Here is a 23,308-nt window from a genome sequence, read left to right as displayed (position 1 = left end):
AAATTTGAAATTTCTATGGAGCACTCTATATTTTATAATTTTTTCTGATAGAACATGCAATTTAAAAACTTTTGTATTTTATACATTTTCCTATAAACCCACTCTTATGAGTTACAGCCTATGAAAACAATGACTTCCGGTGTACATTTTAGATCATGTATCTCCTAAGCGAGTTGGTTTATAGCAAAAATGCGAGGAGTTAATAAGTCTTAAAATTGCATCCATATTCGTAAAATACGTAAAAAATATCAATTCTTTAACATCAAAAATGGCGGCCATTTTTGAAATAGCAGCAAACTTTAAAAGTGGAAAACTGTGTACTTTAATATGTGTATATTAATCACAAGCTATCAAAATTAACAGCTGTATTTATTCATAACATAGTATTTTTGTTTGGAATTAGGTTAACACTTGAAGATGTCGTTATAGACGAAATATGTTGTTTAATTGTATTATAAAAAAAAGAGAAAAAAGGGTACTTGTTATTGATTGACATATTATTTATTAAATACATAAACATATATATATATAACACACATATACATGTTGTGCGGAGAGAAACAAGCCATGTTTGTGTGAGTGTTGGAGATCGGCCACAGGTTAGCCAACATCGGCTTCTCATCTGTCAGTGTTTACAACTGCCTTGCAATTAATTAGTCCTACAACACTAAAGGTGCCTCTATTGTCTTAAAGCTGGATCTTCTTCTAATATAGTTTCTAGTGTCTTATTTGTACATTTATAGAATTCTCCACATAAATGTTTTGTTAATCATAAAGCATTGTTTAATATTGTATATTTTAATACACTTGATTTTACAATGTAATTTATCTGAGGAAAATATTTTTGGGTAATATCAGAAATATGAATCATTTTCTTGCACAGTTTTTGGAAATAAATAAATACTGTAAACCTATAAGTTTTGCCATCAAAGGAATGCCTGAAAACATTATTATTATTATTGGTGCAAAATTATTATTTTATATATGCAATAGCATGCGATATTAGTTACTTGTGAAAAATTCTGTAAAAGACCATCAGGTGGGGATTCTTTAGTCAAGAGGTGCTAGAGGGATGAATTCGATCTTCTGCAAATTCACAAACATATGATCGGCTTAAATCGCTTTTCCTTAAAAAGGGTTTGCAAATCCGTTATATACAATGTCTCTGGCGTAGGCTTAGACATTGAGGAAAAGATCCCAGGATTTTAAGTGCATGCTCAATCTGTATTTTTATATAGTGGCAAACTAATTACCAGTTATTAATTACAATCACTCGCAAAATCTAAATTTTCCTGAACACAAAACACATTATTCCACATAATTCACCAAGAAAATAAACATTTATTTAATTCCAATTTTATTTGTAAAAACATGTAGTTCTTCCAAACAGGTCAGATATTGGCCCGGGGATTTCAGAGCTCTTTCCTAATCCGCCACTTTCACGAGTAAGCCTATTTTCGGTCGCCTTTTGTGGTTTAAAGCTGTATTTCCTTTCTAGTCACGATGGGTTTATTCGGTAACATGTCTAAGATATGGTATTTTTTTATTACCTATTACTAGTTTAGTAAAAATTCTAAAACAAAGAGGTAATAAGTAAAACAATAAATTAAAATTGTATGATAAGTGAAAAGACGAATAATTAGATGTTAAAGTAACGGAAATAACTAAATCAATGCTTATTAAATTAGAAGTATTTTTATTTTCTCATATTCGTGTAAGGTTGTATATCGAGTTTAAAATTCTTAAGACACAATAAAATGGTACAAATCAAAACGCTAATAAAGATGGTAAAAATACTCTTGGAATACAATTAGTTTTTTTATTAAAACATTACTACAGCCGATTTTTGTTAACGTTCCAAGTTCTCAAGGTTGATGTATAAGAAGGAACTGAACTTTAGAACGCAAAATCTTAATTAATTAGTAGGCGAATCCAAGAACGCATGAGTTTCACTTAAGAGACAAAGAAATTACTTATTGCAGTAAATAAAAAAAGAAACAATCAAGTAAAAAACACGTATTTCCATTACGATCTCATCACATGCCATCAAAAGTATATTTGCTTTTTCATACAAAGAGGAATGTAAATCTATGTTTCGAATTATCTTGTATTAAAAAATATTGGGGTTTCTTTTCCGAGTCAGTACGGCTCTTCTAACCAACCGATGATCATAATTTCATAAACACGCTGCTGAATCACGAATCATTATAATTTATTTTTGATGTCTTATCCTTAAAATACTCCTAAAAATAAAGGCTTTCATTTAAGATATCAATCGTTTGAGGCAGTTAAGTTCAAGATACTGTATTACCCAAACAAAAATCCAATTTTATTACAATTATTGGGAATTTTATTTTGACCCGGGCAACGCCCGGTTTTGCTGCTAGTTTTACATTAATAAGTTGCTATGCAAGAAGTAAAAGTAAATTAAGAATGTGGGCTAATCCTACTTCTCTATACCTGTGTCATGTATGAAAATGAAATGGACGTATTTGCTCAATCTAAAATATTAGCCCACATGAATAATCCGACAATATTTGTTTACCAAATATAACTAGGCCTACTATATTAACGCAATGTTTTACATGTTCAATCTACGTAATCTCTGTCCATTCGCAATCCCCGTTTTCCAAAGGATATAACCAGCAGCCAGTGGAGATTTATTAACAAGCTGAAACATTGATAACAACAAATAAACATCGAATAATCTCTTTTAGCGACTGCACGTAATGTATTGAAAATGAAAGCTTTCGCTTTGTGGTTTCAGCTCATCAATGTTGTCATTAATGCTCACTTTGATGTTGAATTATCAGCGCAGTGTGAATTTTAAGTTTTTTTGTTACTTTCATTTAATGTTAATATTTATACAACATATTCCCTATTAGACTTACAGTACATTGGCCACTACACTATGTCTCATTAATTAATGTAATAGCATGTTTTAATGAATATAATAACGAACTGTAATAGTATGGATTGTAAAATACAGGGCGTTTATAAAAGAATCTTCAGGTTTTAATGGCGTGTACCTCACCCAATTCATGTCCCACATTAATATTTGAAACATGTGCTTAATAAGCATGATTTCAAGTTTTACAATCAGCTGTTCAATAGTGTCTTGGTTTTTTCTTGGACGTGTTTGCATCATTTTCAAAATGATTAAAATTCCAGAAAAAAACATTTTGTGTTTTTCATTATGACTCAAGTTTATCTTTAATAACTGCCCAGCGTGAGTTTCGGGGGCATTTTAGACAGACTCCTCGTACACAAAAAAGCATTTTAAGGGTGTTTGGTCGCAAATTTTCATGTCTGATTTTTTGTTATTGTTCAATTGTACTAAAAATTAGAAATACAAATATATAAGAAAAAAATTTTATTTTGAATATTACGAATATTTTGAATATATGGAGCTTAAAAGTAGTAAATTTTTCATCTTTGGTACCAATTCACAGGGAGAATGGGTAATGCGATTCTCACCAAAATTGGCATTCAGGTGTGGAAAAATAAGATAATAATCACTAGCTATTTAAAATTATAAATTTTTAAAAAAATTTAAAATTTTATTTTTATAATTTTTTTATTTTAAAATATTTTAAAAAAAATTTAAAATAGCTGTTTGTTTTTGGGGGAAATTTATCTGTATTTTGAAATTTAAAAAAATGTGATATGTTAACACGTTTGGGCTGTGAATTCGTACCTTTGATTCGTTGAGAGTTTGTACACTAACACAGGGGCTTTAGAATACTTTAACATCAAGTAATTATTAACATCTTTTATCATTGAAAGAATACGTTTATCGTTGAATTCTAAAGCCCCGGTGTTAGTGTACACACTCTCAATGAGTAGTTAACATATCACATTTTTTTAAATTTCAAAATACAGATAAAATTTCCCCAAAAACAAACAGCTATTTATTTTTTTTTTAATAAAAATTTATAAAAAATAAAATTTTAATTTTTTTTTATTTATAATTTTAAATAGCTAGTGATTATTATCTTATTTTTTCACACCTGAATGCCAATTTTGGTGAGAATCGCATTATCTATCCTCCCTGTAAATTAGTACCAAAGATGAAAAATTTACTACTTTCAAACTCCATATCTCGCTTGGTATTCAAAATAAAAAAAAAAATTCAACTGAACAATAACAAAAAATAAGACATACAATTTTTGACCAAACACCCTTGGTATCGCCAGTTTAAGAACTCTGGAAGTGTATTAAAAAGTAAAATCAGTGGCCGCGCAAGAGTTCTCTTAAAAACTGAGGTGGATTGGCAAATGTAATGATAATGACTTTACCCTTCTCAAATGCCCCCCTAGATCCCTTGATCTTTCGGCGTGTGATTTTTTCCCATGGGGCTATGTAAAAGACAAAGTCATACATTACAAAGACATACCATCAATGCCTCAAACACTTCAAGAGCTCCGTGGACGAATTCGTAATGCCGTGTAGAATCAATCAACCTAGCGATGCTAGCCAGGGTATATGACAATTAACAGTATAGATTGGAAACTTGCTCCACGGCTAATGGACGGGCACATTGACAAGTTGTAGGGGTATCTATGACAAATTTAAGAGTTCTCCTTAATGTTGATATGTTTTATAACCTTATGTGATTAACATTAGCGTCAATAAAATGTTTTAAGACCTGATGATTCTTTTATAAACGCCCTGTACATATTATGTGTACTTTTCATAACCTAAAGTATGCCAACATACTTTCTAGCAATCATGTTTTGCAAACACAAACAACAAAATATTTTAGCAATTTTACAAAATACGTTGTATACATAAACGTAGTTAACAATAAAGGGCAATCGTAAAACGTATACAATACTGCCTTGCTCTGGAGAAGGTAATTTTATGAAAAACAGTGAAATGTTAAATGCAGTGGGAGTATTAATATTAATCATTGTGAACAAAATACAGACTAATTGAAACAATGTAAAATTCTCTTTTGTACAAAACAACTCTTTTTTACATTTGTTAACTTTTATCTTTATATTATTTAAAAATGGCACATGTAAAACAAATAATTATCCCACCAAACGAGGAAAAGAGAACAATACGTTTTTACCACATGTTAAAGTACAGCAATTATAATTTAGCTGCATTGTTCCGTACAAAGGTGAACTCTCTTTAAATGACAGAGGAGAGGAGGATTAAGTCCCGCAACTAAGTCAGATTAGTTGTTAAGTCTCGTATCTCCATTGTGCTCTATCATCAATCCAATGATTTTCTTACTTGGACTTTAATTAGGATTTATTTGTCATGAGTGCTGATGTTGGATGCAGTTAAATAAATTTGATCAGACTAAACAAGTCAGTTTTGGGGAAACTCCATATATCTCTTCAATAAAGTAAATCAAAATGCTAGGCCCTTTGGGAATTTGGAAGAAAATCGGTTCCTAAACATATAATTTCAAAATAATTGATTTGAAAACTATGATTTGATAAATAAATATGATTTTCATTTCCATTTGTACAATTTTTTTTCAAGTGCTCATGACTATTGCGTAAGTTTGTATAAAACCGTAAGCAGAAAGTGGAAGAAAACAAATATTTTCCTTCTCATAAAATAGTAAACTAATTAAAATATATATAGGGAGACAAAAACCAACTAAAAATGTATCGATAGCAAATATCGGGTAGATACCACAGTTGAAAACCACTGGTGGGACACAAAATAGCTGTAAACCATAAAATCAATGTCATCTCTTTGTTTACGGCCTATTTTCACACTAACTCAAACACACATGTTGCGCCATCCAAAATATATAAATGGCTTTTCCATCGTGTTTTATACGAATAAATAAACAATAATGGGTTGTAAAAAATATAAGCCTATAACTATAAATGCATTGAATTGCAATTATTTTTACAAATTAATTTGGATAAAAATAGAACAAACAGAATTATTTTTTTTTTATCAAGATAACTTTTATCAATAAGATTTCAGCGTTTTAGTCTTATTTTCATTTGATGAAATATTTAATTTTGTATATATCTTCACAGAGATAGCAATAATTCGGCAAAAAAAACTTACACAGCACGCTCAGTGACCATTTCTTACAGCAAGACTCATAGTAAAACGCATTCTCTGTACTTTTAATAAGCAGTTCTTTTCATTCACATTAACTGTCATATCATTATGTATAGGAAAGATTTCACTGAGTTTAGTATCATACAAGTAATGCTTGTTCGTAATTTAAATTAAAAAAATAAATAAATACTTTGTCTGTGAATGCCATAATATCTTGAAGTATATTCGGTATTAGCTTTGGTAGAAAACCTTTTCACAAATATTGAGTTTGAATTTTTATTAAAAATTGAAATTGCCTCCTAATTGGAATTTTTATGCATATCTGAAGTCAATGTGTGATTTAAATATTAAAGAAAACAAAAATTGATGAAATATTTTGTTATGCTTAAACATTCAGATATAATAAAACTAATCTTTCAACAACAAAATTTCATATTATAGTTCATGTTTTGCCCTTGAGTTTTAATGTAGTCCATTAATGATAAAAGTAGGGTGTTATTTTCCACGATTTATATACAAATTATACACCATAAATCTACATAATACCACCACAATATTCAGATTTTGGTTGCTGAAAGAAGTATTAACATTTTAGAGGTATAAATTAATTAACGAGAGAAGCTCTGTCGAAGGCCACCGACTTTTAACTACTTTAAGGCTATTACCGCTAAGACGTCAAAAAATACTCTCCAATATTCGCTTTTTACTCTCACCAAGGGTTTTAATAAGAGCTTGGGGAACCGAAATGTAGTAGCTACGAACATTGGTCCATAAGTTAAAGAGATTCCTAAGGATCATAAACTCAACATGGTGAAAATGTATTTAAAATATGCACTTTTTGTTTACTGAACAAAAAGTGTTTCACAAAAAAAACTAGCCTATTGTCAAATTTGGCAAAAAAGTAAAAGCTAAATATTGGTTTATAACATTTATTTTTATTCTTAAAAAAGTTTGTTTGGTAAAAAAATTACAAGTTTTCATGTTCATTTACACATTCTCTTGGTGAAAGTTAAAAACGCTAAGTCCCTAAAACGTATAAGAAAAATGAAATAAAATATTTATTATTGAACTCGATATTCTTACGTTGAAAATAATAATACCTACTATTTCTAGAGTCATTCCCATTCCAGTTTATTTAAATTAGATATATTTAAATATTCTATTGTAATTTAATCACCCTTTAATGCGAAGTTAAATCTCCAAAATCCAATACAGTTGTATTCGATAGTTGTTTAGCTTAAACTGCAGACATCATTTGAGCCCGAGACATAATGGAGGCTCTAACGGAATCATTTGCCAGAAACTGCAATCATAGATAAAAGGCTGCTATGAAGAATAGGAGAACCAACTAATCTAATCTATTACAATGCAGGAATAGATCAAGCCAAGCGTCTGAGCAATACCTTCAAGTATTTTTCATAACTTTTATTTACTTATACGCAAAAAACTTAAACAGAATTATCCTTATTAAATGATTATATAAGTTATACAGTCTAAAATAATATCCTTATTGTTTTATCAGAGCCAAAAGCAGTTGTTATAAACGATTGATTTGGTAGAAAATAAGTCTAAATCTCTTTAAAAATACCTTTCATTAAACATTTTAATGTCGCATAGAAGTTGTAAACACTAGCACAAACCCCTTGTTGAAGAATATTTTAACATTGTTGGTTCAGTATTTTGGCAGTGAAGTATCTAACATACATTATGGTTTATGGTTGTACAGTATATCACAGGTCTACCAACTACGGACCATTACTATGATGACTCATTATGGGATTATACATCCGTTACATTATCCCCTCAATCCTGTAATGCAACGCCATCATGTTATGTTGAAATATTACCGTGGTAATCAACTTCAGTAAGCGTGTCGAATGTTTTAAAATGTTCCTAAAATATATGGTAATATTATGTTCACTTAATTTCTCGTTTTGATGAAAGTTATGTATATTTTGGAAGGGAATTTTAGTCACTTACTTAAACTTGAAATAAATCATAGTTTAAGTGAAGAAATAATATACCTAATAAGAAGTAAAATAAAATGGCTGCAGACTTAAGTAACTACGTTGGGGACAATATGTTGACTATCTGCAAAGTTTGAATCTCCAAGTTTTAGTCACGACTTGGATGTCCCGGTTTGTTTGTTGAGAAAGACAAACTTAAAAATTGAAGACACTTCTGTGTCTAGCTACTTTTGAATTGCATTGCTCGCTACTTTGTTTACAACAATGGACTTAGTTAAATGTTTTTTTATGTAAAAGATCATAAGCTACAATATTTTAGGCACATTCCTTTCTTATAGGCTCAAGAACATAAGAAAGGGAGTCTTATCTGACCGGAGATCTCTTACCGTGGAAAAACACAAGATCGTTAATTACATAAGTTTTTTGTAATAAGTCTAACAGTTATCATAAAAAGTAAAGTTAGTTCCGTAAACATAAAGGAAAATAGCTTAAAGGGGCGATGTCTACTTGTACCTGCGTCTAGTTGTACCTGCTGCATTTTGGTGACAGGCGTCTAGTTGTACCCCGTCCAAAGCTGTAGGGACAACTTGACGATGGTGCGGACGTCTAGTTGTACCTACGTCTAGTTGTCTCTACGTCTAGTTGTACCTCTTAAAAATCTACAGGTACAACTAGTCGGGAACGCCACCGTCTACTTGTACCTCATACGTCTGCGTCTACTTGTACCTACGACTACTTGTACCTACGACTACTTGTACCTACGACTACTTGTACCTACGACTAGTTGTACCTACGCCTACTTGTACCTACGTCTAGTTGAACCTGCGGCTAGTTGTATCTCCCCTTCAACTTGTCACCAGTTTAAGGGATTTATTTGATTTCCTTAAAAGTCATACAATCTTATAACAATTTATTATAAACAACTTGCTACAAAAGCCAGGAAAATTTGGCTTGTCTGCAGCTATTTGAGAAACATTACAGTGTATGTTAAATGGAGAAGTATGTGTAGTACATTGCATAGTTTTTGTCGAGTTTTCAACCGCTGGACCTCAACTTCATTGTACACTTCATTGTTCATTGTTCATTGGGAAATCCATTGTAAACTATAAGAAATGCACACAAATCAATGCAAATACTTTAAGGTTATGTGAACAAATATTTAAAGGGATCAGCAAAAATAGTAATACATAATTGCTGGGCAGCGGTCTATTGCAATTCATTATGGATATACTGCTTGTATATTTAATGATATATATATATATATATAAATGTTTTAATTAAATAAGCGATTTTCGGTACTAGGGCTGGAAAATTTTAATCACAACTATCGCTGCCATTTCGACCCTGGACAGCAATGCGTAGCTTTCAGCCTCCAATTAACGTCTGTAAAACTACTAAAACATCGTATTGCGGTGAAAAATATTTGCCAATCATACTCAGTCGACTCGGAACACTGCAGTTCCTGATTTAATTAAGGGTATTATTAAAAAGTACTCGTGCAGTAATCAATTAAACAGGGTAACGAATTGAAGGATAGATACAACTAGACTATAAGGACGCAAAATACGCGTAGGTACAACTAGACGTAGGGACTACTAGACGGAGGGACCACTAGTCGTAGGGACTACTAGTCGTAGGGACAACTGGTCGCATCCGTACAAGCTAGGTGATACTACTTGTCGGTGGGATACACGTCTAGTTGTACCTACGTCTACTTGTACCTACGTCTAGTTGTACCTCCTAAAAATCTGCAGGTACAACTAGTCGGGTGAGCCACCGTCTACTTGTACCTACGTCTAGTTGTACCTACGACTAGTTGTCCCTAGGCCTCGAGGTACAAGTAGACGCAGGTACAACTAGACGGAGGGACAACGAGACGCGGTCCCAGCTTAAATCTATATTTTGATGTTCACATAAATACGGACCAGCCGTGATAATCGAATGTCTTTATAGTTTTTAAGGTTATCATAAATTAGGCCTATACGTATAGAGTATCTTTACAGTTTTACGCTATAACGCCCATTTCAATACAGAGCAATACAAGTTTTCGGAAGTAAGAAATTAAATCACTTAAAGTGCGTTTACGGCGATAACAAAAAAGCTATCTATTATTGGTTGGGGATACTTTATTTCAATACCTTTACCTTTGACACAAAACTCTTTAGGTGAGAAAACGAAAGGGGGAGAAGAAAGAAACGGAATAAATCGATAGCGCCAACTGTTGTCTTCACCGAGTTGTCTTAGGATATGGACAACTTTTGTAGAGGAATTAATTAGAAGACTAACAGGTGATAGTTGACAGATCAACTGTGAACAGCTGTTTACCATAAGCGAAACATATGGAAATAAAATAATACTTTAAACTTCTTAAAACCAAATAATACATTCCCCGATAATCATTTCTGGCCTTATACCACTTTTATGAGAAACATTTGCGCTTTGTCTCCTACTGGTAAAAGAAATTAAAAGCTTTCAAATCCATTTCTTTTAAGAAGGAACCTTTTACATTTGTTTTAAAAGTGCTAGAATAGCTTGTATGTACATGAATGGTAAGAGTTTAAGTAGAAAGTTATTATTACAAATGCAATAATAATGTCTTAGTTTGAAGTCTTTGTAATTTTTTTTTATAATTGTTACGATTTTCAGAGGAGAAATATTGTTGCTGGTGATACTTCTTTACCACTGTTACGTTTTCGTCATAATTTGATCATATTATTTTACGACTAAATACTACATTATTTTATTAGCTATGCATATATAGTTTATATATTTTTCATTTTTTATTAAATAATTTCTTTTTCTAGGAAGATATTAGGCCTATTTTTACTACCAAATATTAATGTAAATATTTCGAGCAGTTTTGCATAAAATAAAATAAAATTATTAAGTACAAAGGTGAAATTACAGTTTCAAGACTTTATTCTGCACCACAATGGGACTAGCCTACATTTCAACAGGCCCACGTTGGAGGGTGTAATCGCGATATTATGAGTGCCGATGTAAGAGCAATATAGTTAAAAAATTTACGAAAGAAGACATCTAAGCTTACAATTGTGCATAAAGAGGCAATACATATATACGATTAGTTTGTAAAACATTTAGATTACACATATACAACTATTCAAACGCTATTACATACTCATTTTGGAATTTCAATTTAGATTGAGGAAGTTATGTTGGAAAGGATTTAAACCCGAAAAACTAGTTCCTTTTGAAGTTTTGTTAAGTTAATTAATGAATTTATCCAACGTGGCATTGATAATTTGGCATAAATACACAGGTAAATTACTTTTCTTGATCATTATGTATAAAGGACCGTATGGTAACGATTAAAAGATAAATATCCATTTAAGATGTAATACAAAACGAAAAATATAAATAAAGTGCGTGAAACGGTGATTGATTTTAATTTTAACAACAAATGTTTTCCAATGATTATTAGATTAGATTATTAGAATAAGATAAGACCCAATAGGCGAATGGCAAGAATATCATTAGCATCATCATGTAGATACTACAGATGGGCCACGAATACTTGAAGAGAACTGGGCTGGGTATCTAATTAACGATTACAATTTTCTATTTTATTTTATATGCCTTATCTTGCTTTTTATTTTACAAATTGTTTGTGCTGAATGCAGTTTAAAATTGAATATATCTTCCAATTGATTCAATAGGTCACTTAAAATGGTGGAACCGTTGATAGTAAAAAATAAATAGGATTTTATTTATTTTTCATAATTCATTAACTTTTAATTTATTTAGTCCTTATATTCCTTTTACATATATTTTGCTTCTAGACCGAAATGTTTCGTTGAGGAAGTAGGCTATCTCAGGTGTAGGCCACGTGCAAAGCAACAGATGATACAATCGATTTCTCAGCTCCCCCCCCTCACTTCATACCTACCCTCTCTACCACCCCCCCTCATGACATGACCTCCTCTCATCCTGGCGTGCCGAAATGTTGAACCAGTCTGCATCGTTCTCAACAGTTTTAAAGTTGTATCTTATGGTTGTAAGAATTAGCTGAACAAAAATTAAAAAAAAAACTTACTCATAGCATCAGTGAATTCCACAAAAATTATATGTTCGTATAATTATGCTACATTTATATTCGATATCGAATCAGCTATCGAGTTGTCTCGTGTGTACGAAAAGAAACAATTTAACTAGGTGATGCTTAATTTATGGTTAATATACGGTTTTGTGGAAGACTTTAGTGGTAAGTCCAAACAACATACATTAGAGTTAGGCAGAGAAATACACGGGGATATTTACAGTATACATATAAAACACCTTATACACGGGATGCCTACAGTATTCTGATGAATGTGGAGGATGCAGAGTATATGAACCCAACATATCGTTGCATGGACCACACTCTCACATCAATAGCCGATTTTGAGTATAACGAACAAGAATTGGATGATGGAGATGCCCTCGATGGTGATTCTCAGTTCCAGATGGCACAAGTTTTGAGACAGAAGGCTGATCTTTACGGAGGGACGGAGGGAATGACCCTCTCATTCCAAGTCTCAAGAGAGCCAGACCATGGACATTAGCATTAAGTCTTTGTTTCGGTAATTAATTGTCATCTTACTATTATAATAGTCCAGCCAATAAAGGGGTTGTAGAGGACATGGAGGGGGGAAATATTTTTGTGGGAATGTGTTAGGGGTAGTTAGAAGATAAAGACTAAAAGTCCCCACCCCTAGCCCTGCTGCTTCAGCGTGAGAGGGGGGGGGGGAAAGACCTTTTTTTAGTTTTTTTCACTTCTACACTGAATACCCAGTTGGTTTAATAGTTTTTGAGTTTATCTCATACAAACACACAGGAAGACACACAGACACATAGATACCACCTCTTCTTTATAATAGTATAGATTAATTTGTATCTATTTAAGAGTATATTTATGAAAATATGCAACTGATTGTTTAGCATTTTTCAATTATATGGTACTCACGGTTTAGGTATGGCGGGTTCCTCGGGCTTGGTAGGGGTAGCAGAGTCAGGGGGTGTGGAGGCTTCTGGTTGGCGGGTTGTGGGGGTCATCCTCGTTACTAGAAAAAAAGACATACTATGTCAGAATAAAGCTCAGAGCTTAGACACACAGTTAAACGTATAAGTCAGAACTGAGTAGATACTTCTCGCCTAGTGATTAGAAGAACACTAATTCAACTATCAGAAAACTCTGTAGTTTTCGATGGATTAAAACTGGGGCTAGACTTTTTTTCAAAAGAGAAAATAGTCCTGTATCTGATCTTAGTTAGTAACACATCTGTCATCTCACTCATTCAACAATTCTCACTCATCTTGACCATAAAATACACGCTTATGAAACTGATTTAATCAACATTAGAAAATATCCAAAACATTTAGGCTTAAGGACCAAAAAAGATATCATGAGGTGATTAATGTGAACTATTTCCTGAAATGCCTACATGAAAGGCAACATAAGACTAACAGCGAAGTAGCTTGGTGAGTTGGGGTCGCAGTCGGAGTCAAAGTCATAACAGCGATATCGTGGGTGGGCGTCCCAGTGCAAATAATACGAATATTTAATAGTACCTACAGTAAACTGTTGTATGTACCCTTTGCTTTGCTTGAAACGTGCCACTAACAAGCCATAAATATAAAAACAAACAAAAATGGTTGCTTAAAAAAATACACGAAACCCCTTCATAAAATATAGCTTTCAGCCTAAGCTAGTTCGTAACTGCTCTATTAGACTTTAAGTCAAATAGGGGTTTTTTTTTAATATATTTAGTAAACTGAGATTTTCTGTAGGAGTTACATGGATTAATTATTAAATACGTTTTTCAACAAGCAACTGTGGCAGTAGCATGGGTAAGGCTAGTAGATTTTAAAATATCATGTCACACAGAAATACAAAAAATCTCCATGATTGGAATAAACACCAATCGCCATTTTAGCGAGAGCCAAATATTTGCGTTCCAAAACAAACGTCAACCATCACTAATGAACGACAAAGCATACAAACCCGAGCAATCCTGGCTGTGCAAAATTATGTTTTCTGATTTATAATGCCCGTTGATGCAAACCAAGTTACAAGCAAGATTAATAATTTGATATTTTCATTTTGCCTCAAATATTGTCCGTATTCTATACAGAATCTCAGCAACTAGTAATTCGTGTACAATAGACTTGAATTACTTCTTTCTTTTAATACATCACGTTCCATAAAAAATCGTTACTATTTTCAAAGATGGAAAATGTAAAGATAATTATACCATTCAGCGAAGGCGGTGTTAGTCAACTATAAAAGGTTAATAAGGATAGAAAGTTAAACAGTTTCCTTGAATGAATTATCTTATGCTGTATATAGCAACGCTGATGAATATTTGAAGACAAATGAATATTGTTAAACAAATCTAAAACATTGCAATACAACGTTTAATGTGCTATTAAGAACTCTAGAGTTCAATACTTCCAGTTATAGAGACAGCTCCATCATTTATATTAATTTCTGGGAACTGCCGCTGCGGCGGCCGTTCTGCTTTTGATATCCCAGCCATCAATTTTATTACAAATTGAACGTTGAAATAAAAACTCTTTCATTTCACAATTCTATTTTACAGTTAATAATTTAGGACCTGGTTATTTTAATATGGTTAATTAATAATGGCAGAAATAGCTATTTTTATTAATAATTTAATTATTGGCAGTGTAGGACTAGATAGTTTACTGTTGGCCAGAAACAGGTAGTAAAGAAGAAAGTGAGTTTTGATATCGGCCAGCACAATCAAAGTATAATTTTGTGTTACAGGGTGTCCTGAAAGTAAACAGCCAATCTCTGGGAAATTGTATTATGGGTAAAAATGAAGCGTAAGGATAAAGTTTTACAAAATCGTTTCGTTAACTAGCTCGAGATTTACTTTAACATACATACCATGTCATAGGTATGTATATGTAATATGCTTTAACATTACATGTCATAAAGATGGATTTGAACATTTAAAAAATAAAAATGTTTATGTAAAAACAAAAAATTTCTCATATATTACCTCCATTTCATTTCTTAGGAAAAAAAATCTCAACACAGTGTTTTAATGATTTGATTGTTCATATTTTTGCAAACTTATATGACTGATTTTTATATTCAAGAGTGGAGAAGCTAAAAATAAATAAAAGAAATATCCTCATATTAAGAGCGTATACATTTGCAAAATGAGAGTGATCGAAGAAAATCGTTATTGGAGACAATCAGTCCCAGAAGTGTGCACAAGGAACTGACAGCAGAAACATCATTGTTGTTGCCATCAAAGCATTTACTGCGATATCGTCCACTTTAAGGACATCCTTCGTTACAACAATTTAAGTTACGAATTCAGATGACATGTGCAAGGACATTTACCAGTGATTAAAACATCAATCTGTAACAGTCTAAATTTAGGTTAGAATTAGATAATTATTTATGTTAAGAAATAATACGTTTACTGAACTTCACCTTATCTTTTTTTTTACCACTATCAATTCAGATTTAGTAACCATCACACTGAGGTTGAAATAGCTTAATACACATCTTAATTTTATGGATAAACTAAAATTCACAGAATAGAAGTTGACGCTTTTAACTATCAAAATATATTTTTTTACGTTTTAAAAGAGACCTGCTTAGTATTTTAACCAACGCTGGGATGTAAGGAAACATTTAAAATCTACTGACCCTCTTAGGATTTGATTAACTTAATTTTGATTATGGGTTAAACTAATTTGATTGTGTATGTTTTTAGCTATTACTGTCGTAAAAGGTGGAGACACATTCTATAGTTTTTCTTCACATTGTTGAGTTACTGGTTGAGGGTCGGGGTGAACGGAAGGTCGACCCAGGTGGGTTGGGTGATATAACACGACCAAGGGATGCATAAAGTGGTCACACACAAATGGGGTCCCAGCTCTACTCAAATACTTTACCCAACTAACTGTCCTTTTGTACCTTACTCGGCACCACATAACCCATAGAAATTTCACACACTCTTCAGTTTAAAATCAATCGTTTAGTAAAAACATATTTTTCATTATTTATTTTTGATTTTGTATAGTATACTATTCGTATTTTAAAATTTTAGTCTTTCTTGAAATCTGAAAAGTTCTATGTTACAAATTATGATTAAAAAATTATGGGGACATTTTTTACATTTATGTTTAGTACATGTAATGAAAAAAAATCTTGCAAAGCTTTGAATTTTGATTATGATGTGCACAAAAGTTACTAAAATATATCTCCCTAAAAGCCTACTTTTAAGAATAGTTATTAAAAAATTTTCAAGATCTTTGCTAAACCATAAAAAAACCATCAATACGAATTGCAAGGAATGTAGCTAATATGCCACGCTTTTGATCTCAAATAAACATTTTCAACAAACATTAAGAAAGAATTCAGGATTCAAAATTGTCTATAATTAGAATCGTGTAGTTTTAACGAACCATAAGCTATGTGCTAGTTTATTTATGAATTTTTTGTTAAATAACATTAAAGCCTCCTTTGAGCTATGATAATACACACCTGGCTGATATACTACATCTGCTCGTTCAATAAGGTAAGTATAGGCCTATACCTTATTAAAAGGTGATTTTAATAAAGATACAATAATGTGTCAGTTTGACACTCGAAGAAGTAGGTTATTCCTAGTTGATGGTTGTTTTTGCTAATAAAGACAAGATAGAAAGCTATTAAGTTGAATAGTCAATATTTGACTTGGAGAATTGGGTTAGTGCAGTTTAAATGGGACAGAAGGTTGGCCTTTATAATTGTAGTTTGCAGCACAGTTTAGACTGTTTGATTCATATGACCTGTTAATAACAACGAGGTTGCCAAGGGAATACCATGACATGGTATGGCTAGTAGTTACTGTTAAAATTACAGGTCGCTTTGAAACATCTCTCTTAAAACACTATAATTTGTCTGATGGCCACATCTCTCGTATTTTAACCTCTAAATGTTTTTGTAATAAAAATGACCTTTATTGCAATAATTTGTCCATCATATTCTTTTACTTTAAGACAAAGGCAAAGAATACATTTGAAGAATTCTACCTATTTAAGCGGAATGCAACATCTGAGCTCGATAACGACCTCGCTTGGAATTACACAAATGTCAATACTATGATTATTGTTGTTGAATATGTAAACAACTTGATACACCGGAATCTATTGGTTGAAGGGTAGTCTCACATGCCATTACCTGCTACAAAAAAAAAAAAAAACAAAACAAAAAAAAACTATTCATTCATCTAGTCTGAAGTGAAATTTAACATAACATATACGGACTAAGTGAAATATATAGTAGAATGGGAGCAAAAAATATTTGATAAATAAATCTACTATAAGCTTTATTAGATTGCACTCATGTGATATGCGATAGTAAGGCTGATATGTAGTTTATTTCCACGCAAGAATCTTCAACACACTGGAGCCTACAAAGGTTATTACGCAATATGACTACAGCTGAGTTATTGCCTAGGCAAAGTACACATTTACCATACAGTGTACTTTGACTTATTTACCTTCAGATTTATAAGCTCCGTCTCGTAGATGGTTGATGTAATTGATATTGAAATGGCGTTATTCAAGATCCAAAGGCGGCATACAATGAGGTTGGTAATATGATTCTAGGATTATTTAAACTCTAGTAGAATATTTATATCGATCGTGTGGCTTTAAGCTGATGATCAACAGGTCTTGATGGCCTATTACGAGGAAGCAATTGCCCAAAGATCCCAAACAATATTGGCAAATTCGTGATGAACTAAGTGTAGAGGATAGGATCCTTCTCAAAGGAGAACAAGTTGTGATTCCAGCTTCATTACGACAGACATCAATTAAATTAATTAATTTCTCTAGTCAAAGAGCAGATGCATCAGACGTAATTTTTAGAAGTGAACAAATATAGTAAAATGTACAAGTGAAAGCCTGATAATATTTTGCAAAGAATTGTTTGCAAGGTATGGAATACCAGAAGGGGGCTACAGATAGTGGAACACCCATCATGGCTCAAAGTTTTCACGTTTTCGCCCAAAATTGGAATTTCATAATGGTGTTATTCCCTCCGTACCATCAATAAGCGAACGGTCAAGCAGAGTTGACAGTAAAAATATTCAAGAATCTTTTGAGGAAATCACGTTAAAATTATTCATAAAGCTTTATTCAAACTCAGGAACACCCCTTTGCAAGGAGTTAGCTTCAGCTCCACTTAAAATTGGACTATTTCAATTCTACATCTGACATAACCTTAATAACCCTACTACATCCAAGAAACACAATTCAAACTAAATTTATCACACCTCTAATAAAACTAAGCAAACATGAATCTAAATAAAGAACATATGTTAAAACAAACATATGACCATTACCAACAATTACACACTGGGAAAAACTCATAAAAGCTAATTATTGTGTCCCTTCGTTCTAATTAACTATATACACATCACCTTTGAATACTTAATTATACACTTTCCGTCATTTTAAATGCTAAATACTATTTCAATTTGAATTTCAAGTTTATAAAAAGTCCCGCTTTGTCGAAATAGATTTAATCGTTGGTAAAATACCGTGGAAAAACATAGGCTACATTAAAATCTGTCTATAAACACTGGCGGTGAAATTGTCTTTAAACCATAAGGTGAGTAACTGTATAGAAAATGTGTTTAATCCATGGTAGAACTTAATTAGTAAACCGTACGTCAGTTATGCTCTTCTGAACTAACACAAACCCCGTCGTTAGTCTACTCCGACGATTCTGAGGGTGCAGACATCAATCAATGTTATACAACTTGACAAACTGTTACATGTCACCTGGCTAAATGTTCTAATGGCCCCTGTGTTTGTTAAAGCAGCTGGGTAGGTCACACAGTGACTGTCTTTGGTCCGGGTCAATTATTTAGTTATTTTTTCATGTGTAGCAAGTAAGTTTTATTGGTAAGGATGTAATCATGTAATCACCCTAGGGACTCCACAGTCAATGCCAATTTAGAAAAAAATCCGACTAACACGAAAATCTTTAGAACTTACAAACCTGACCTATATTTGACCCAAGCGTTTCCTTTTTGCATTATAAAAATAGGTTTCACAAGGTAAAGAGTTTTATAAAGTAGACATACTCAACATAAAATGTTTTTATAAAAAAAATACGTGAAAAAACTTTTAAATTAGTCTAAAAATATCTGTTTGAAAACGTTTTCAAGTTTTTTAAAAATAAATAAAGGATTTCTTTTGAAAGGTATTCAACTTGAAGTTTTTTTTTTTGATTGTATACTATCTACTTACAAATTATGCTAAATCCTTTACGTCTTGATTTTTTAATGAATTTATTTTCCTAGTTATACCTCTGCTATACACTTGTTAAACTCATTAAATTCTTGACCTTATCAAGAGTATTCACTAAAAATAAATTGACTCAAAAATATTTATTTATATTGTCTAGTTCACTAATTTAGTATAATATAAATATCGTTATTGGCACTATTCTAACCTGTATTTTAAGCATTGAGTAACCAACTTGGTGGGTGTTAGAAGAAGCAAAGTCATTTATCATAATGGCGAAAGACCGAGTGGTAGGCTTATAAAACAATCAAGCAGTTTTTGTATGAAAAGTAGAAATGAAACTCGGCAACAGCTGCGATGAACTTCCTAAAGCAGACATCAGAAGCAGAAAAACCTTAACTCTTTGCAACTGATCCGCTTCATTCAATACAATATTATAACTACTTATAATTAAAATTAATATACTTTATTGTAAATACATGATCAATGATAACTTATTATGTAATTATCGAACAATACAATTATGTATTAATTGAAAACCTCTTTGGCAGTACAACTGATTAACGGTATACTAAGTATCTTAGAAACTAAAAAAAATAATTTTGAAAAGTAAAACTGATTATAGTTAAAATCTAAAATCAAGATTGAAGACTAAATATCAGTCGGCCTGTTATAACTGCTTGAGCTCAATGCTATGTATAATATTATTTCTATCTAAAACTATTTGCATGATTCCAAATAAGTATTAGGGTGAGTTGACTTTGAAGTAAGAAGGCCACATGTTATAGGAGTTGTGCCTGGCACTGCATTGATCTGGACAAACCGCACACAAACATTATGGATTTGACAACAATATAAGACGTGGGATGCTTACCAGAGATAACACGACATTGGTCAGTTTAATTTTTTATAACGATTAAAGAACCATGGACCTTCATTATCTCTTTCTTATCAATCAAATTGGACAAAATACTTAATTATAGTATATTCTCATATTTTCCGAATATGTTTTACGCCGTGGAAGGTTACGACGTTTTGAATTTAATGGCGATGATTTATAAAATTAAAAGCTTTTTTGTCTAGTGTTGCCATCACCAATATGATAAAAAAATTGACGAGACAAAATCCTATGTTTAAGTAATTGACAAAAGCAATAAAGTATATATGACTCATAAAAATTATGGTTCAATGTAATAAAAAAATAGTTTTTAGATATTACTGTATGAGGTTTGGTTAAGAATAGGCAGCTATTTAGTTGAAAGAAAAATCATTCTAAATTGTTCATTACTTGACATGTACAATGCCGGATTTAGGGTACTTGCGGCCCTAGGCCAAATTACTTGAGCGGCCCTCCCCCTGTGGTGAAAATTCCTTGCGATCGCGGAAGGCGGAAGTAATAGTGACTATCTCCTATACATCAAGGGGACGTCATCATCGACACCCGTGATCCTGGATGAAATCGTGGACATCTCTCCTAAACCAAGTCAAAGCCATCATAGTTATCCGGGACCGCAGTAAAATCGTGAACATCTCCCGCGGGCCGCAATCACAGGGACATCATCATCGAAACTTGCGATCGCGGCAAAGTCGTGTTAAAAACCTCTCCCGTGGACTGCGATCATGAGGACTTCATCATTGTCACCCGCGGCCGTGCCGAAATCGTAAACATTCCACTCGGGAAGCCATCACGGGAACGTCCTCATTGACACCCCCAGCCGCGGCAAAATCGTTAACATCTCCCGTGAACCACGATCACGGAGACATCATCATCAACACTCACAGCCGCGGTGAAATCATGAACATCTGCCGCGGACCGCAATCATGGGAACATCATCATCGACACTTGCGATCGCGGCAAAGTCGTGTTAAAACATCTCCCGTGGACTGCGATCATAGGGACTTCATCATTGTCACCCGCGGCCGTGCCGAAATCGTAAACATCCTCCTCGGTAAGCCACCACGGGGACATCCACATTGACACCCCCAGCCGCGGCGAAATCGTGAACATCTCCCGCACACGGGCCGCAATCACGGGGACATCATCATTGACAACTCGATACAGCATCTACTTCGTAAACGTCTCCTGCAAGCTGCGATCATAAGGACACATCCCCGTCACCCGCGGCCGCGGCTAAATCATGAACGTCTCCCGCGGGCCGCAATCACGGGACATCATCACAGGCACCCGAGGCCATCGTGAACATCTCCCTCGGTCCACGGAGACATCATTATGGTCACCTGTGATCGCGGCAAACTGGTGGTTTAAAACAAATTATTTTTTGAACATTTTATCTAAAAAATGTTTTTCCCAATCCTCTGCGGCCCCCTTTTGCTTGCGGCCCTAGGCCGCGGCCTAATCGGCCTAGTGGTAAATCCGGCACTGGACATGTAACAGTTACATTGAAAGGCCCACTAGTCTTCCTGTGCCAACTTTCCCCATACAATACAAATTGCACGAAGCAGTTACTGTATGGGACCGTAATCAATATGAAATACAAGCATCCAAGTTGTCTACAGTTTGCATATCACTGAAGTTACCGTTGACATACTAGCGTATTGTTTGCTGTTACAATGTTTGACCAGCACAGTTAGTTCCTTGCGAACTTGTCTATTAAGTTCTGGCTGTATTCACGATCGTACCTAGTACATATCGGGAAAAGTAATGTTTTAAACTCTTTGTGTTTGTCCATAGATGCCATTGGCATTTATTATGTTTTGTGTGGTAATGGAAAAATGGCCAATGGAAATGGTCCATACCCAGGTTGACCTCTGTGCATATGCAACTTATAGCCAAGGCACCTGTGTGTAGAATCAACTTCACTTGGAATAGAACCAGGAACCTCAAGATTTGAAGGCGAGCTCTATAACCATTTGACTACCTAGAAAACTATACACGTATACAGTAGATATTAAACATACTTTAATACACAGTTAAATGGACGTCCAGGCAGTTCAGAAGCTGTACCAGTTGAAGGGGGTTTAAAATCCGTACGCACGTGCATTAGATTTATTGCAAACAAATATTTTATAAAAGTATATATTACGACTTTTTGTGTTTTAAAGAAATTAATTGACAAATGTAGTTACAAACACACATATAACTAAGGTCATTAAATATTAAAAACCTTTTAACCAGTACGTTAAGAAGGAAACCCCAAGAAAGGTAGGTGGGGGATATTTAGTTCGATAGTTTCTTTAATATAAGAAAACACGGTGAAAAGTCTTTAACTCGGTTTGTTCGAGTACACAGCATGTATATTTCGCTCTAACACACTTTCATTATTGTCTTTTTTGTTGTTTGTATTGGATAAACTATTTAACTAAAATAGTTCTCAATATATGAGAACAAGAATAAAAAAAAATAAAAATCTGCAATTAGTTCAAACTTAACAAACTGCAAATTGTTATATAATGACTTAAACAATGTAGGGTTGTATTACAATACTCTTATTAACAATCCTATACAATTTTACTAATAAAAAACTTTATCTGGTTTCCCAGAAACAGGACCACAAATATACTGGACGACATTTACGACTATCTTATCCTATACTCTTAAAGGCATTTGATAACTTCCCTTAAAAGTAAACTGTTCTTGACGTAAAATTTTGTCAATATATTCGAGCAACACATTACATAAAGTTAATAACAGACATGGTTGCTGTAGATTCAGAATAAAAGTAAAATTTGTAACGTAAAATCTTTCATATAGCAGTCTTATGTTGTAACATGTATAAACCCCCACTTCGGTTTCAAACACCTTAGAGATAATTTATCAAAAACAGAGAAATTATAACCTTACTAATCGGTAACGATCGAAAAATAGAGAATAAGAAGCAGAGAGGGAGGAAGTTTATAGTTAATCAAGTGGCTTTCATGTCCTCTTAAAAGTTATCACAACCTGTTTTACATATAAATAGCTTTTCCGTTCTGTTTTGCTTTCCTAATAGGAAAGTAATGCCTTTTAATATAATACGTTCTAGTCTTAGGTTGGCTAAATATACCTAGTATTTGAA

General features: G+C 33.0%; 1 protein-coding gene across 2 annotated transcripts in view; it reads right to left on the bottom strand.

The window, feature by feature from the left end:
* LOC129002017 (regulating synaptic membrane exocytosis protein 1-like) overlaps positions 1-23,308 on the bottom strand; it is a 286,069-nt gene that overhangs the window by 77,391 nt on the left and 185,370 nt on the right. For both annotated transcript variants that reach the window (XM_054429503.1, XM_054429504.1), the window contains exon 4: positions 12,973-13,069. In XM_054429503.1, the coding sequence (XP_054285478.1) occupies positions 12,973-13,069 (97 nt within the window). The remainder of the gene's footprint in view (positions 1-12,972; positions 13,070-23,308) is intronic.

Source organism: Macrosteles quadrilineatus, unplaced genomic scaffold (genome assembly GCF_028750875.1).
Source record: "Macrosteles quadrilineatus isolate MER2022 unplaced genomic scaffold, UCM_ALF_1.0 Scaffold_9__3_contigs__length_116548681, whole genome shotgun sequence".
Classification (NCBI taxonomy): domain Eukaryota; kingdom Metazoa; phylum Arthropoda; class Insecta; order Hemiptera; family Cicadellidae; genus Macrosteles; species Macrosteles quadrilineatus.
The sequence above is the reverse complement of the archived record's forward strand: the minus strand, read 5'-3'. Positions and strand labels throughout refer to the sequence as shown.